This window comes from Falco cherrug, chromosome 5 (assembly GCF_023634085.1).
Source record: "Falco cherrug isolate bFalChe1 chromosome 5, bFalChe1.pri, whole genome shotgun sequence".
In the NCBI taxonomy this organism is placed as follows: Eukaryota; Metazoa; Chordata; class Aves; order Falconiformes; family Falconidae; genus Falco; species Falco cherrug.
Genome location: NC_073701.1, coordinates 24,033,972 through 24,049,323, shown reverse-complemented (window position 1 = coordinate 24,049,323; position 15,352 = coordinate 24,033,972). Strand labels below are relative to the sequence as shown.

The window sequence follows — 15,352 nt, the reverse complement described above, 5'->3', positions numbered from 1 at the left end:
TGTTATGCAGGACCCCACGTTTCAGACCAATTCCCTCTACTGATCAGAGTGCTTGAAGACAGACTGGAAATTCAAGGTCTGGGCATCACTGGAAAATGTTCAAAATACATCAAAAGCCAGCAGAGCTGCCTTGCTACTAATAATATCTTCTCACCCCCTCCCCGTCAGGGTCAGGGAGTTTATCACAAATGTATGAAGGACTTTGAAGATGTAATTGCTTGATGATTTCTCTCCAGTATGGATGACCTTGAGAGCTCAGAGCAGGAGAGAAGCACAGCTAAATGGGACACCACCAGTTTAGGATGCTTTTATGTTCTGATAGCAAGTGGTGTTTCTGGGACAAGTGACAGCATTGCCCAGGATTTAGTATTATCTGCCATTGATTGATTATGCTTAACTGGGCTTTCATCCAGCTTTTCCTCAAGATGGCATTACTTCTATGATCTTCCTGCTTTTCAGCTACAAATTGGAAATCCAGCATTGTCCCAGGGACAATCCATCTGCAGAGGATCCTGCTGCTTCTTTTCTTCATGGCAACTGTGTCTAATTTTCATCTTTCCCTCTCATAATCATGCCTGTATCCTCAAACCCAAAACAGATGCAGCAGTCACAGGGCACAAGACAATGTTCCGTAACTTACTTATATTCACCTAAAATAAGTCAGCAAAGAGTGAAATGTATACATTGTTGGGAATCGGACCGATTTTTATGTATGTATATGAAAAATGGACTTTTCTTGATTTCTTCCTTTTCAAGCATTTTGCTAAGATGGGAAAAAGAGAGAGGGAGGCTGAATTCTCATCTTTTTATTCTCTTCCCAATTCACCTCATTTTTGGCAGCTCATATTTTGTGACATTTCTTTCGGTAATCAGAATTGGAGGATATGATCGAGCAAATATTTTCACTATAATCACAATATTTTATCTATCCAGCTTAAGTATAGCCATTGCAAAGTTTAATTTTTTAATTGTTTAAATGATAACATGTTGTTAAAAAGTAGCATTTTGTTGAAAATTATTTTACTAGAAAAAAATGACAATGTCACACTGTAAGAAGTACTGCCATACCACATTTTAAAGTATCAAAAACCTGATCATAACAGTTTAGGATTGCTTCAACTAGTTTGAAGTGGCCTGCATGTTGAGTAATTACTTCTGTCTGTTCAAGGCCAGGTTAGGAAGGTAGAGTGGGATTAGGTTATTAGCTTGTATCAGCCTAAACAGAGGTTGCATTTGGGTACTGCAAAAAGATTCACTCTGATAGTTTGTTCCCTGGGCTATCAGCATTTCTCTGCAGCTTTTACCCCTCTCTCTCTTGCTGCAAGCCCACTCATGCTTCCCTGAAAGGCTGACAGTTTTCTCCCAGTTGCTCTGTTCCCTGACAGTGCAACTCTCCCTTTTGAGCTGCTGAGTAAAACCGTGCCCTGTAAAAGCATTCCTGTTCATTTCAGCTGCTTGCTGGTTCCTTGGTTTTTAGAAGAAGCCTGGCAAAGTCTAGTACCTGTTCTCTCCCTGGTCCTTCTGATTTTCAGTGGGATCCTATACGCCAATGGAGAGCCAAATTGGAAACCACTGTCAGTGGCCATCACTGCCTCAGAAATCTGCCTTAGGTGAGTTTGGGCATTCCCATTACTTGAAAGCAAACATCTACTAAACTCTTTTGGGGAACGTGCTACATCCGTGTGTTGGAGATGGCCTAGGAGAAAGCCTCTGCGGCCAAGCCCAGAGAGGGCTGCATGCTGACAGATACGTACGCTGAGCAGAGGCCGGGCTCCACTGTGGTGGTGGTAGGGTACTTTGCACATTGCTTGATAATCATACATGGTCACCCTGCAATCAAAACAAAACAAGTGAGCAGTCAAAAGCAAGCAATGCAACTCCCTATGGGACGCACACCTCAGCTTTTTCTAAAACATTTCCTGTACGGAAGAACTAAAGCAGTGGCCTGCTTACACGTGCCTTTGCTGTTTGGCCCATCCTGGATCTTGCAAAGCGGGAAATACAGGCTCTGGATTAATGTCACTGGGTCAGTACAGGAGGAAATTTGTCCCTAATTCCAGACGGTGAGTAAAGCAGGCTGTGAAGGAGGAGAATTATAATTCTAACTACCTCAGGTTCCCTTAGTGCCTGTTTCCAAGCCACTGAAACTCTGAACTCTCTTTGACATGGGCGGGGGGAGTGGAGTGAGGCGAACAGAGATATATTTAGTAGTGAGAGAAATGTGCTCAGCCAGCTGCAACGCTACATCTGGGGGGCTCTCAGACAACTGCTCATAAAAGGGCTTTCCAAGTGGCAGAAGGAACTGAAGCACTTTATAGCCAAAATGCCAAGAAATGTTTCCCATAGCATCTTGCCCTGGAAAAGACAGAGCAGCAGCTGTTTTCCAGCCACACGGAGATCAGAGTTACTGTCCTTCTTGGTGCTTTGCAGCAGGTGGAAGGGCAGGAGATGAGGAGAAACAGGGTGTGTGGTGATGATGGCTGAGCAAGTCAGGGGAGAGGGCAGGTAGCTAAAGGAGCTCTTGTATCAAGAGAGTCACATGCATCAGCATGTGCATATTCCTCTGCTCAAGTGCTGCTTATGGGGACCAATAAGCTCTGACCCACACACCAGCTGAAGAAAGAGAAGTACAGCACAGAGATCCCCTGCTTACCGCCTGAACATGCCCATGTTTAGCAGCTGGGTCATTACTGAGCCTTCCACTGCACCCAAAAATTTTCCAGTCTGCAAGCATAAGAAAGGAAAAAAACAGAATAAACTGACAACAGTAAAATTTCCAGATTCTCAATGGCTCCAGCCAATCCAGTCTGTCTGGAGGCCTACTACACATAATGAGGGTTTTATAAGGAGGTAGCACCGAGCTTTGTCCTTTGGCTGGCTGCAAAGCCTGAGGGAGGACTTCCCCCATCGCCAGCTGGGCATCCTGCACCATTCCTATAGCACCTGGAAATTATTTAGCCCACGCAAGTCCCTACAGCTTGTGACAGAAAAAGGCAGAGACCCTCAAGCTGCAGAGACCAGGCATGTTGATTCACTGGAAGCCTGGGCTCTCCTGTGGGGTTTTGTGAATCCACGTTCTCTGGATGTGAACGCCTGAATCTCTTCCGCTTAAGCCTCTCTGCTTGCCCACAGCTTCAGGGGCTTCGGACACCCCTGCTCTCCTGCTGCCCCAGGCAGACTGGCTCACCACGCATAAGTGCACCGTACAGAGTTATTTAGGTAGCAAATGCAATTGTACAACTCACTGCTGCGCAAGTTTGAAGCAGACAGTAACCCAAACAACGTGATACAAACAAATTCATCCCTTAGCTTACACACTACACACTGGCACAGCGAGAACTGTAGCACAGGCCCCACCCTAGCAAAAGCTGCATTTGGGGGAGCAACAGCCCCCAAATGATGCTTGTGTGCCTGAACTGAAAGTGCAGCTTGTGGCCCTCTTGTCCCATTCACGTTTCAGAGTCAATAATCCCAATTACAGTCCCTGCTGCTTTAAAGACTTCAAACAAACAACAGTTCTGGCTTTCCTGATTAATAAACCATGACAAATCTATTGCAAAAATGCTTCGGATCTGCCAAGTCCACTGCTTTGTTTGCAAGCAAGTAAGTAAAATACTCATAAATAAAAGTGCAGATATGAGCTGTCCTCTGTCTGTTTTCCTGGCTCGTGGGTCTTGACACGGTAAATACCTCCCATATGTTATGGAAGTGTTTGTATATTGCAGTTTGAGGGGACATTTTACTTTTCCACTGATAGGCCAGCAGTCATTTAGCACGTATTAGAAGATGACAGATGACTTCACTTATCTGACTGGGGCACTTCCACTAAAAAAACCCAACCCTCAGTCAGATTTACCTAAGATCATACGGTAATCATCTAACAGTAGTGTTACGTGGTTATGAGCCTCTTCTCAACAGGCTTTAGAAGGTGTTTCACCGTATAAATTGATAACACAACATCAACTCCCCCTCGAGCATTTAGGCTGTAATCGTCTCAGACATAGTCAAATGTGTCTGAGCAAGCGCTAACTTTTTTCACCTCCCTCGCTCTTTCAATCTGATTAGGGTGGTGAGGAGGCCAGCTGCTTCCATTTAATACCCGTCTGCAGCCCCAGCGGGAGCCAGAGCAGTGGGATTTAGCGCAGTGCAAGCTGCAGCCCGTATGGTGAGGGGGCCACTGCAGGACTGCAAATGGGGCCCACCCTGTCCAGGGACACTGATGTCTGACCAAATTTCTCCAGGTAGAATGTTGTTCCTATAGGTAAAAGTATGAGGAGCTATAAGTGTAATTGAGAGTAAGGACTAGGGAATGTGTTCAGAAAAGCATCAGCAAACTGGCCTTTAACATCAAATCAGGCATTCAAAACTCAGCGCTGCCTTAGGTAGTAACACAGGAAAGCATCACTTGGCAGAAACCAACGTGGTCATATAATGAAGCAACATTTTGCAGAGCAGCAGCTCTTGTTACAACCCGCTTTCTCCAGTGATTGGCCGCTGCTGTCCTAGACATCCCTCTGCTGTGTATCTCCAAATTCCCAGCTCTGGGCAGGTTTCCACAGGCCCTCGCGATTTCAGCGGTTCACAGCACAAAGCATGGCCTCTGACATCCTCGTGACACATGCTGTATCACATTCCCCTGCAGCTGAGAGCATACAAGTACACATGCAGGCTGTGCACAGGAAAGAGATGCATCCTGGAGCACACATGTGACTCAAAATGTACATCACTGCTCACATGTACATGTCTATGCTTTGCTGGCTTGTTGAGCAGTTTGCACTTTCGGTACACACAAAAGCAGTAGCCAAACAGGCTCTGCCAAATGGGCCAGGCTTTGGGTGAGGGGCCAGCCTCCTTGCTGCATGGCTCAAACAAAGCCAGCCCTTGCTTCTCCACAAGCTCTGCCCAGCCCTGGTGGGATCTTGGCCTTTTAGTTGCCACTTTGCACCCTGTCCCTGGAGTCCTGCCTGGGCAGAGCATGCAGGCATACCCTGCAAGATGTCTTAGGGAGAAGGCAGCAGTACTAGAAAAAGAGGTTTAATGAGCCAGGGGACACCTGGATGCAGAAAGCTGAGGGAACTCAAGACACTGATCTGCAGCTGCGCCTCTGGCTGGCAGTGAAAGGTGGCTAAAAACTCAGGGGTGGTCATAGGACCATGGCTGCAAACATCAGCAGAAACCTAGCACGGAGCAGCCCTCGCTGCAGCCCAGCCAGAGCCTGCTATTTACTTTCCCTTCCTCCCCTGCCCTGGATCACCTGGTCCTGCCCTCACTCAGTCCCTTCTCCTGGCTCTGGCTATTAAGTCTTTGCTCCCTCCACGATGAATCTAGATGGGGAGATTAGCTCGAATTAAGAGATTACCCATTCTTCCCCAGGTAATCCTGCAGGGAGCTTCTAACTCGTCACTCATGAAAATCCTGAGTCCCTCTTTCTTCCCGGTGGCTTCTGGCTGCCAGTAAGCTTCCTGCTGCCTTCACACAGAGGTTATTGTAGCCGATCCCCCATACTGATCCCTCATCCCAAGGGCAGAGGAGACCAGAGCCTGAGCCAGGCTGTCCTTAGCCCATTCCTTCATGAAGTCGCTTTGCTTTCCAGCGTGGTCACCCAGGGAAGGTGGTGCGGGCAGCAGGCAGCCCCGGGCAGGCAGTGAGGCTGGGTGAAGCACCGCAGCTCCAAGGGAGTCAGATGGAGCAAAACACCTCAGAGCCCCCAGAGCCGGTCTCCAGCACCAGCTGCTCGCCCCGGGGGCTATGGGGACACAGGCATTTTGGCAGCTCTCCGTTATTCTTAGCTTGCGCTTTGCCCCAGGAGGCAGGTGGTTTGGACATGAAAGCTCCTCAGTTGCCTTCCTCAGGGAAGCAGGGATGCACGTGGGGCCCTGCTTGCGCTGAAGCTGCCACTGCCCATGTGGCTCAGCACAGCATCCTGACTCCTTTGGCATCTAATAAACTCACTCCCATCCCGGCTGGTGGGGCAGAACAGGAATTGTGTGGGCAGGCTGCCCTTCTCCCTGCTGCTGGGCTGAAATGCTGGCCCAGGCAGCTGAGCCACTGGCATGGGGAAGGGAGGGAGGGCAGTGACTTCTCTAGAAAGGCAAAATACCCCCAAAAATCCAGCAACAGGACTTTTTTTGGCATTATGCTAAAGGATGCACTGAGGGAAGAGTGTGCAGGGGGGCAGGGAAGGCCACTTAGCAGCAAGTGATCCCACGCAGCAACATCCAGGTGGCAAGGCTGTGAAACTCAGGGTATTGATTTAATGCTGCTGCTGTCTTGAATTCCCTGTAGGGTTTAACGCTGTGGACACTCATGGTGCCACCAGGAAATAAAAGCAGTAACTGGAACAACATAAAGAAATCAGAAGAAAAGTAGTGGTGAACTCAGAGGTCAGGGAGGTAACAGCTGGAAGAGACCACAGCTGTGGTGCCAGCCAAAATGCTTGCTCTTGGAGGCACGTGGGTAATGTTTATAATTCACCTAAATCTACTATAATGTTATTTTTCTGCTAGTCAGATCTTTCAGAGATGAGATTTTGGAAAAAAATTTTTTCCTTAAGATGCAGGAAGAATACAGAGACAGAACCCAGGAGGGTGGTGCTGAGGACAAACAGCAGACATTAGCTGAATGGATACATGCCACAGGACTCAGCACAGCACCTCTGAAAATGCATGGGAGTCAGAGGAGGAAACAGCAACTCCTGACTACCAGCCCATCACAAACATACAGTAGGACCTGGCATCCCAGAGTAGGCAGCCAATACAAATTTACAGCATTTTCCTCCCTTATTTTTCAAATTTTCTTTGCTTTTGTTTTTTTGGCACACCGCATCATTGAATGGGCACTTTTACTGGAATGTTCAGTGTGCCAGGTAGGTCACACTGTTTTCCCAACAGAAAAGAGGTTGGTTATTCCTTCCAATATGCTCCCCTTGATATCCGTCTGTATCACCCCCTGGTGCCACTGTGTTGCTGATTCATTTTGCCTTGTGAGTCTCAACAGTTCTCATCCTGGCCTCCCTGAATCCACTGTGTAGTGCCTGCAGAATTCACGATCTCACCTTTTTCTTTTGCCAGCCTGTTCTGAATATGCTAACCAACACAAGCCCAGATGGGAAACCATGGGACTCATATAGATGATGTTTTCTGTTTAAATACCAGTCTAAAAATTCCTCTTCTTTCTTTTCTGTCCCAGCTACTTTGAGGTCTTTGCTGCTACTTCACGTTTCACTCTTAAACCAGAACTTCTTTAACAGCTTCTTGTAAGGGACTCTGTTCAAGGCTCATAGAAAATCTGAAATGCAGCAGGTAATCCATTCTCCCTTATCTCCTGATTTACTCACACTGTCAAAGAACTATAGCTGATAAGATAGGTTTTCTTTCTTTATAGAAGCTGTGCTTCTTGTCCCAACCACATCCATTGGGTGTTCTGTTACTTTATATTTAATTTCCTTTTCATCCTGTTTGTCACATCTTGAAAAAAGTAATTTCTGGAATTGGATCTACTGACTTCTGGAAATACACACACTTTTTTTTACTGAAGTATTTTTTAACTCCAGTACTATGGCAATTTCAATGAAAATCCACACTTCCGTCAGTAACAAAACCACTTCATTTCCCGTTTCTTCTATAAGGCCACTGTTGCTATTGACTTATTGCTTTGTAGTTTATGAGACTGTTCCAACACACTACTTTCTGACATCCAAATCTATGGTCTTTTATTATTTTGAAACAAATAGCTTTGTGGTGAATTTACTGGAGAGCAGAAATGTATAGCTAAACCATGCAGCATTGCCTTTATCCAGGCTGCATGAAATGTCACAACACAAACTGTACTCCTTCATCTCTCTAGAAACGGTCAGTGAGGCACTGGTAGCAGGAGGAAAGGAAGCAACTTCTGTTGCTTATTTTTTATTACTATTCTGAGTCTTTTTCCTTACTCCTTTCACCTCTGCGAGTCCAGTAAATCCTCCAGTTTAGGTGTGCTTCTATTTCCAATTTGCTTAAATGATTTTGTCTTCCTTTTTGCTTTTGGTATTTTTCTCTTACCATCCCCTCAGTTTTCTTTCCTGAAAAGCACCTGCTTCGACTTCAGAGGCACTCAAAAATGCTGCTCCTCTCCCTTTCCTTCCCACGTCAGGGCATGCCTGTCTTCTGGGACTGTCTCTGATCATCTTTCAGTAGCATCTGTGCCAAGGGAAAGGAGTCTAATTTCCTCATTTCTAATAAAAAGATATTTTGACTAGTTTCTTCCTTATCACTGCAAACTTCTTCCTCACCTAGAATGTGCTGTCACTCTGCCTGGAGGCTTCCCCCTTGCTGCACAGCTGAATTAAATGACACCATGGCCACCCTTTTTACACAACTGAACTTCATTTGTTTCAAACAGCTCTGGTGGGTTATTTAGGAACAAGCCAAGCACACTCTCCTCCTTCTCTTATGCTCGCTTACCTCTGCAAGTCTTTTGGAAACAAGTATAAAGCCATTGTTATCAATGAGGAAGCAATTCAGTATCTGCAGAAATGAAAGAGAAGTAACATTAAAGACAGCTTTTTTCATGGTTTTCTGGTACGTACTGCTGTGTGCAGGATGGAGTGGTGTGGGCTTGTGCTTGTGGCAACAGCCTCAGTATTTCCATGCCTAGCCCCACGGCCCAGCTACTACTGGTTTTACACAATTTACTTTTCCTTCTCTGCCTCCATTTTGAGGTATTTAGCTCATGAGCTGTCTGTGACAAAGATTGTCTCCTGCCAGGGCTGTGTGCAGGCCTAGCAGGCTGTGAGCCATGCTTAAGAAGACAAGGCATCCTGCAGGAAGCAACAGTATATTTGGAGAGCACTTCTCTTTAAGTAAACAGTATCTACTGCTTTCCATCTTCAGATTTCAGAGATATAACCACCCATGAAGTAACCCTCCCCTCACTGCTGAGTATCAGTGCTGGTCTTATTTTTATCTTGCAGAGCAGGAAATGGAGGTACAGGTTAGGTCTCGCAGGGAAAATCTAGGATGAAGAGCAATTCCTATGTGAATACAGAACAAAACCTCTGCTGATCCTGCTCTGAAGGGCAGAGGACCTCCTGTCCCAAATATGCCTGAGACCAAGGCTGAAGCAGTGGTGTAAATGCAAAGAGGTATGCATGTCATGCTGGCAGCCACTCTCTTTGGAAGACCTGAGATGACAGTAAGATAGCCTTAGAGGAGACTGACTCTCCCAAGTCACTGGTGGGTATCCCCATGCCCCTGCCCAGGCTCAGCTGATGTCTCACAGCTGAGAGGAAGACCTACACTGGAGGTTTGTCTCAGCAGCACAAGGACCTGCCCCAGCTGTGCAACCTTTTGTGAGGAGACGATAGGCAATACCTTTTTTTTGAGCAGGGGGAGACAGAGACCTCCACAGAGCAGGCAGTCAATCACACCCATCACAGATACAGGGAAGAAATCTGGGCAACTTACATCATCCTGACAGCTTAGTGGGCAGGCACCATCGAAGGCACTACACTGGAGAGGAAAAACCGAGAATTAACTACAGTATGATTTCATCTTACAGTCTCCCCCTTGGGACTGCTGAGCTAAAGGTCTTTATACCAGCATCCCATAAAGCTCTGCAATTTAGCTGGCATTTCCACCAAGACGAGCTCTACAGCACGAACACGTACCACCCCTGACCTTGGCCACTCAGTGGCTCTGCGTGCTCCCCACCTCTCTGAGCAACATCTCCTCTGGCAAGGGCTCTGATCCTGCACCTGCCTCCCTGACATGCTTCCAGCAGTACCTGTGCACTCTGAGCAGAGGTGGCACTTGTAAAGAAAGGGACAGCATCAAGCTCTGGCTGCGAAAGCAAAGGTTACTGTGTACCAGTGAGAAACCAGCATGCATTTCAGTGTCTGCTAGTATCTGGACTAAAACACATGGCATGGTATTTTAGATCAGGATTCTTCTCAGGCAGGGATTTTTTTGTTGTTGTTGCTGTTGGTTTCTTTATTCTCCAGACAGCTAATGATAAAATAGGATGTGAATGGTGCTCATGTAGCCCAAGGCACCATCCATTTGTTTCATTTAGGATTTCTGTGTACCAGACTTGACATGTGTTTCACAACAGTGAACTGGATGGGGACACGAGGGGTTAAGTGGTGAGTAACAAAGCCCTTCAGGTTGTTCTGAGTGTGCCGTGGCTGCATGTGTCTGTCTCTTTGTGTTATTTTTTAATGCTATTTTCTGTAGCAGCAGAGGGAAGAAATCTGACATGGTGTTGCCATTTCTGTACATGGGGTCCCCTTCCTGCCAGAGGTTTGCTGGGGTCAGGGAAGGACACTGATGTGTCACGTAGCCTGTCTGCTCTCGGCTAGCTGCCCTTTATTTCTGCAAAACCCTTATGCATAAACCTCTGCCCCCTTTCTGGATGATTCTCAGCAACAAGAGATGAATTTGCCATTTCAAATCACAAGACCGTTACTTTCAGTTAGAATTTGTTTCTCCTCTTGAGTTCTGCAGAACAAACCCAATAGCTTCAGGTTTCTGTCCCTCAACTTCAGAGGAGGCTCAGAGATGCCTGGGTTTGTTTCAAGCCCCATGGTTTGCAATATTGCATGCTCATGCTCTGACTCCAACTGGCTTTTTGAGGCTTTAGGGATGACGGTTTAAAAACATCCCTTTACCCACAGCTGCAAGCATTGTCTCACCACAAACCAGCATTGGGTTGTTTTGTCTCTGTGGACATATGCATAGAGATGGCCCTGTGCTTCATCCCTGGTGGGTTCCTTCCTTTGGTCAGCAGAGAAATGTAGCCACGATGAACAATTATTATGGCCTTGGGGGATAGCAAATACAGCACCCAGAGATTGGAAATCAGAACAGAAACCCAGGTGAACCAAAGTGGTTTCCCACAAGAAGGGCCCGTGTCTCATGGTATCTTCCTCAGCAGTGTGAAGACCGAGACTTGCTGCCACTGCTCTTCCAGACCTGGAGATGCTCCAGCGGTGCCCGGTGCTGGGGTGGCCATGCAGCAGCAGCACTGTGGCGAGGAGCCCAGTCTGAGAGCACCAGCAGCTTGCAGGGAGCCCCTGGCAGGGGCAAAGCTGAACTTGAGCTCCCTGGTTGCTCTGAGACCACATCTACTGCGCTATAGGCACAGCTCCCTCCTCAGAGAGCAGCCTACCTCACAGCATCCTCCTGCTGTCGGTCAGGTCTCTGAAACGCTGCAACCCAGAGCGCTTTCAGCTTTGCCAAAGACACTTAATTACTGTGAAGACAAACACAGCCTACAACAGGCTTGGACTGCCTCCAGTGACTACAGACAAGGGACAGTGCCTATAATATGCTGGCACACAAGTGACACAATTACGAAGCTGAGCTGTGGCAAGGCATGCCAGGATGCCTCCCCATCCTCAGCTTTTGTCTACTTACATCAGTGTCATTGGGCTGGGAGATGGGAGGCACAGTATGGACATCCAGAGTGGCACAGCATGCGGTAAAGCAGGAGAGAGAGAGAGAACAAAAATCTGTTAGTCATTCCTGTCAAATGGTGGTCATATCCTGCGAAACTGTACGCAGGCTTTTTTCATACCAGCACCTCCAGGGCTGTGGCTTGCAGGCACCTGGCACGCAGGCCTCCTTTCAGCTTCTTTAATGAGGCTTCCCAGTTTCACTTAACACACATGCTCAGGCTTTGTTTCTGTGAGAACTGCCCGAGTATGGCCCTCAGGAGATTTTTTTTCAAAATGAAGCGTGCTCTGCTGATGCTTCAAGATGTGCTCATGTGCTTTGCAGAAGTCTTTTTAGCTCAGGTTAGGTTTATGTGATCTCCCACCTGCGAGGATGCTCTTGCCACCGCAGCCAATTTTGGGATTTTCTGTTCCCTGTGTGGGCTCGCCTCCTGCCCTCCTATCTTCCCTGTCATCCCAGTCTGATGACAGTTCCCCCTCCTGACAGCAGAGAGCTGCTTCTGCTGTGTGCTGCTTCGGTCCTGTCAGTCTCACCTCCCCTGAAAGCAAAGCCTGGGGGGAAAGCCCCTGGGTGGTAAGGGAAAGGTGTTTCACTTTTCCTGCCTCCCAGGCTGGGGGGGGGCTGTTTTAATTATTCCATTTCTCTCAGTCCAGCAAGAGTGTCCAAAATTAGGACAATGCTGAAAGCTTATCCCTGGAGCAAATGATTTTTGTTTTGGCAAGCTGATAGCGTTTTGTTACCATCATCACAATGCTAAGAGAGGACAGTAGATTTTTTTTCCATGTGCCCAAAATTGCAGATTTCCATGAGGCTTCTGAAAGGCTGAATGAGCACAAACATATTTCCACAATTAGATGTGTCATATGCAGTAGAGTTAATGCCAGGCCAGGATGCTGACACTGTCAACACGGCATTTGTAGAACAGACTCAGGGCTCACATGGCATTAGTGCCGTCAAAGGATTACAGAAATGTGTGACTTCAAACTAATCTACTTCACAGACCTTTTAATATGAATTTCACAAAAGCCTTCCTCAAAATGCCATGGGATGTGATGTAATATAGCATCGACCTAGCTGACAAAGAGCATTAAATTGTCTCTCTGAACAATTGCTGATGCTCCTACCTGTTGCATGGCCATCCAAAACTTGCGTTGGAGCAACTCCAGCTTAATTTGCACACCCACAGCTATGGGAAACAAAAAGGGGGGGGAGATGAAAAGAGGAATGTGCAAGAGAGAGAAAGACAAACACAAGTTAGGAAAGGAGGAGTAAATATTCGCCTGAAGTGATGGGATGGAAATCACAATTGCAACCTGCTTCCAAGTGTGAACGATAAGCATAGGGGGATCAAAGCTGAGTCAGACTGCCAAGTGAGAGTCAGAGGTTTAACAAGGTAGAGGAAAAGAGGACACTGACTGCAATGAGGTACTGACACCTCCCTCCCATTAAATACCATGGAGCTACAAACAAATTAACAAACCAAACAAACAGACAACCTCCCCTAGAATACCACAAAAAAACCCCTCAGGAGATCGAGCATGTGAGCTTTCATCTTTGTCTTTTGTGGATTTGCCTGGCCAGGGAGGATGTTTCTGATCACCCCAGCCTCAACTCCTGCACCACACACCATCAATCAGAAATAAAGTAGGCCAGTGCAAGGAAGGGATTTATTCGAAAACCTACTTGTCTCAAGGGGAGACAACAGTGATTTAGATTGCTCCTAAGCCACTACAAAAGCACAAAAATATCAATGCGCTTGATGGAAAAGTGTCGATTAGAAGTAGCGCTTCGTTACCTAGTCCTAGCCTAGTGCACGCTGGGCTAAGCAAATGTGCATGTGTGTGTGTGTTTCTTAATGAAGTGCGTCCTAATTTCTTGGCTTAATTTCTCTTCTATTCCCAGCATCATGTTCCTGAAGTAAGGCATAGCTCCACAGGAGAAGAAATAGTGCAGGGTCTCCCCGACAGAATAACCTGGCTGTCCCTGGGTAGGTTGCCTACAAGCACACATAATAACCAGTGCGGTCGTGCGCAGCCTGGCACAGTGATAGGGAACAACAGGGCTGTATGTCAACTAGTTGAATCCAAGAGCTCTGCAGGAATTACAGCCTCAAGCAGGACCTTGAAATAGAATATAAAGTGCAAGCAAGAGAGAAAAAGTATAGAGAGGAAGTACAGAGAGGGAGAGTTTGAGCCTTTTTTCATAACCACCAGTATCAGGTGGATGAAGTGTTGCTGTTCCTACAGATTTCCTCTGAATTAGCAGGAGCTTCAAAGGGGGGAACAGATCCTTTAAATCTGAATCATGCCATGTGGGTGCTTTTAAGTTAACAGTATGATCTGATGCTCTAATTCAGATGGGTATGAATTAAAACCGGAGTATGCAATGGTATATTTTCTTTCAGCATGTACAGAGACCCTGGCATCTGGCATCAGCTCTGCCTTTTACACCAGTGTCTGTGTCACATTCCCAGTGCTGGTGTATCTTACAAAATCCCATTCACAGGCACACTTCTTACCCATCTTTCCCTGCTGTAGATTGAATCTCACTGCCTGTACACGGGGGAAAGGAATGATTTTGCAGAGCTGCCTTGCCCTAAGCCTCGAAGAACACAAACCAGACCAGACAAAGAATGCAAACAAAGGAGGAAGGACAGGGCTGAGTCCAGTCCGGGTGAAGATTCATAAGCTTCAGTGGGGCTATCGCAGGCATGTTTTGGCTCGGTGCCCCTGCTGACAAATCGGCAGTCCATGACAGAAGGCAAACAGTGCTGTTGCTGCTGAGTCCAATGAAGCCCACGCATCCGATTTGGTATGTAGCTTTAAATAAATTCATCATTATCCTTTGAAACCATCTCAAGAAAGAGTTATTTCCCTTATCACGGCAGATCACATCAATGGGACTGAGCATTACCAAGGACATAGTTTTTATGAGACTTGAAGAGGAGTTGATACCTACATAACTAACCTTGCAATGCAGAGACTTACTCCATGGCTCATGTTTGTGCCAGTGGGAACATCTAGCTTCAAATTGTTCTTTGAAAGGAGCTTAGCCCCTGGTTGTGAATCCTTGCCTCTGCCCAGGAGGCATGAGTAGCATGTACTGAACTTGGACAGAATTGCCTGCAACATGAAGAAGGAGAGTACCTGGGGGCTTGCACCGGTGGCCAGTGGCAGAGACACAAGCAGTCTCCCATTCTCTTTTTACCTCTCTCCACCCTGCTCACAGCCATGTCTAGCCCGTCTGTGCCATCCATCAGCAAGCTTCTTCCTTTGGATCAATCTTTGCACCCCTAACTTCTCTGCAGGGCTTGTGCTTACTCACCTTCTCTGAACTAGCCCTTTCTTTCCTTCCCAGTGGTCCAACAATTTGCCCATTTTGCTGATGAATAAATCAGGCAAATTTATAATATGGATTTATAATCTACAGAATTGTGTGCCCATCCAGTGAGCACAGCTCTCCACATCACAGCGCAGTCTGAAGAGATCATTGAAAGCAAAGCTGGAGGCTATTCTGTATTGCAGTCAGGTTTGTCTGTCTGGATGGCACCTATCACAGGGAACCATACTTAGCAGGATTGCTCCATGCCAGTCAGTGTGGATTGGCAGCTCCTGGCAAGAACTGTGAGAAACTTCCACACATTCAGGTGACCTGATGAAGACATGGGAGCTGAGGGAGAAACAGGCCACAATCACCCTTCCAGTGCTACTAACAAATAGTCACCTGGGTGCCTTCAGGCTGTTGGTAAGGTCGGGGAGAAAAGAGGAAAGCAGTGATTCAGTCTGAGGTAAGGATGATGCTACAAGCTCAGGTGAGAGGGAGAAAACTGGAGTAAACCCCTGTCTGCTTGTTCCAAAGTATACTGATCGTTAACGAGCCTTTTTGCTCTGGTGGTAAAGAGTATGCTGCAGGAGTGG

General features: G+C 46.9%; 1 protein-coding gene across 1 annotated transcript in view; it reads right to left on the bottom strand.

Moving 5' to 3' along the window:
- Nucleotides 1-15,352, bottom strand: part of CACNA2D4 (calcium voltage-gated channel auxiliary subunit alpha2delta 4) — a 131,238-nt gene that overhangs the window by 12,857 nt on the left and 103,029 nt on the right. The window contains exons 27-32 of the mRNA XM_027807649.2: nucleotides 12,560-12,621; nucleotides 11,397-11,411; nucleotides 9,447-9,491; nucleotides 8,445-8,507; nucleotides 2,654-2,724; nucleotides 1,755-1,830 (exon numbers count right to left, since the gene is read on the bottom strand). Coding sequence (XP_027663450.1) covers nucleotides 1,755-1,830; nucleotides 2,654-2,724; nucleotides 8,445-8,507; nucleotides 9,447-9,491; nucleotides 11,397-11,411; nucleotides 12,560-12,621 — 332 coding nt within the window. The remainder of the gene's footprint in view (nucleotides 1-1,754; nucleotides 1,831-2,653; nucleotides 2,725-8,444; nucleotides 8,508-9,446; nucleotides 9,492-11,396; nucleotides 11,412-12,559; nucleotides 12,622-15,352) is intronic.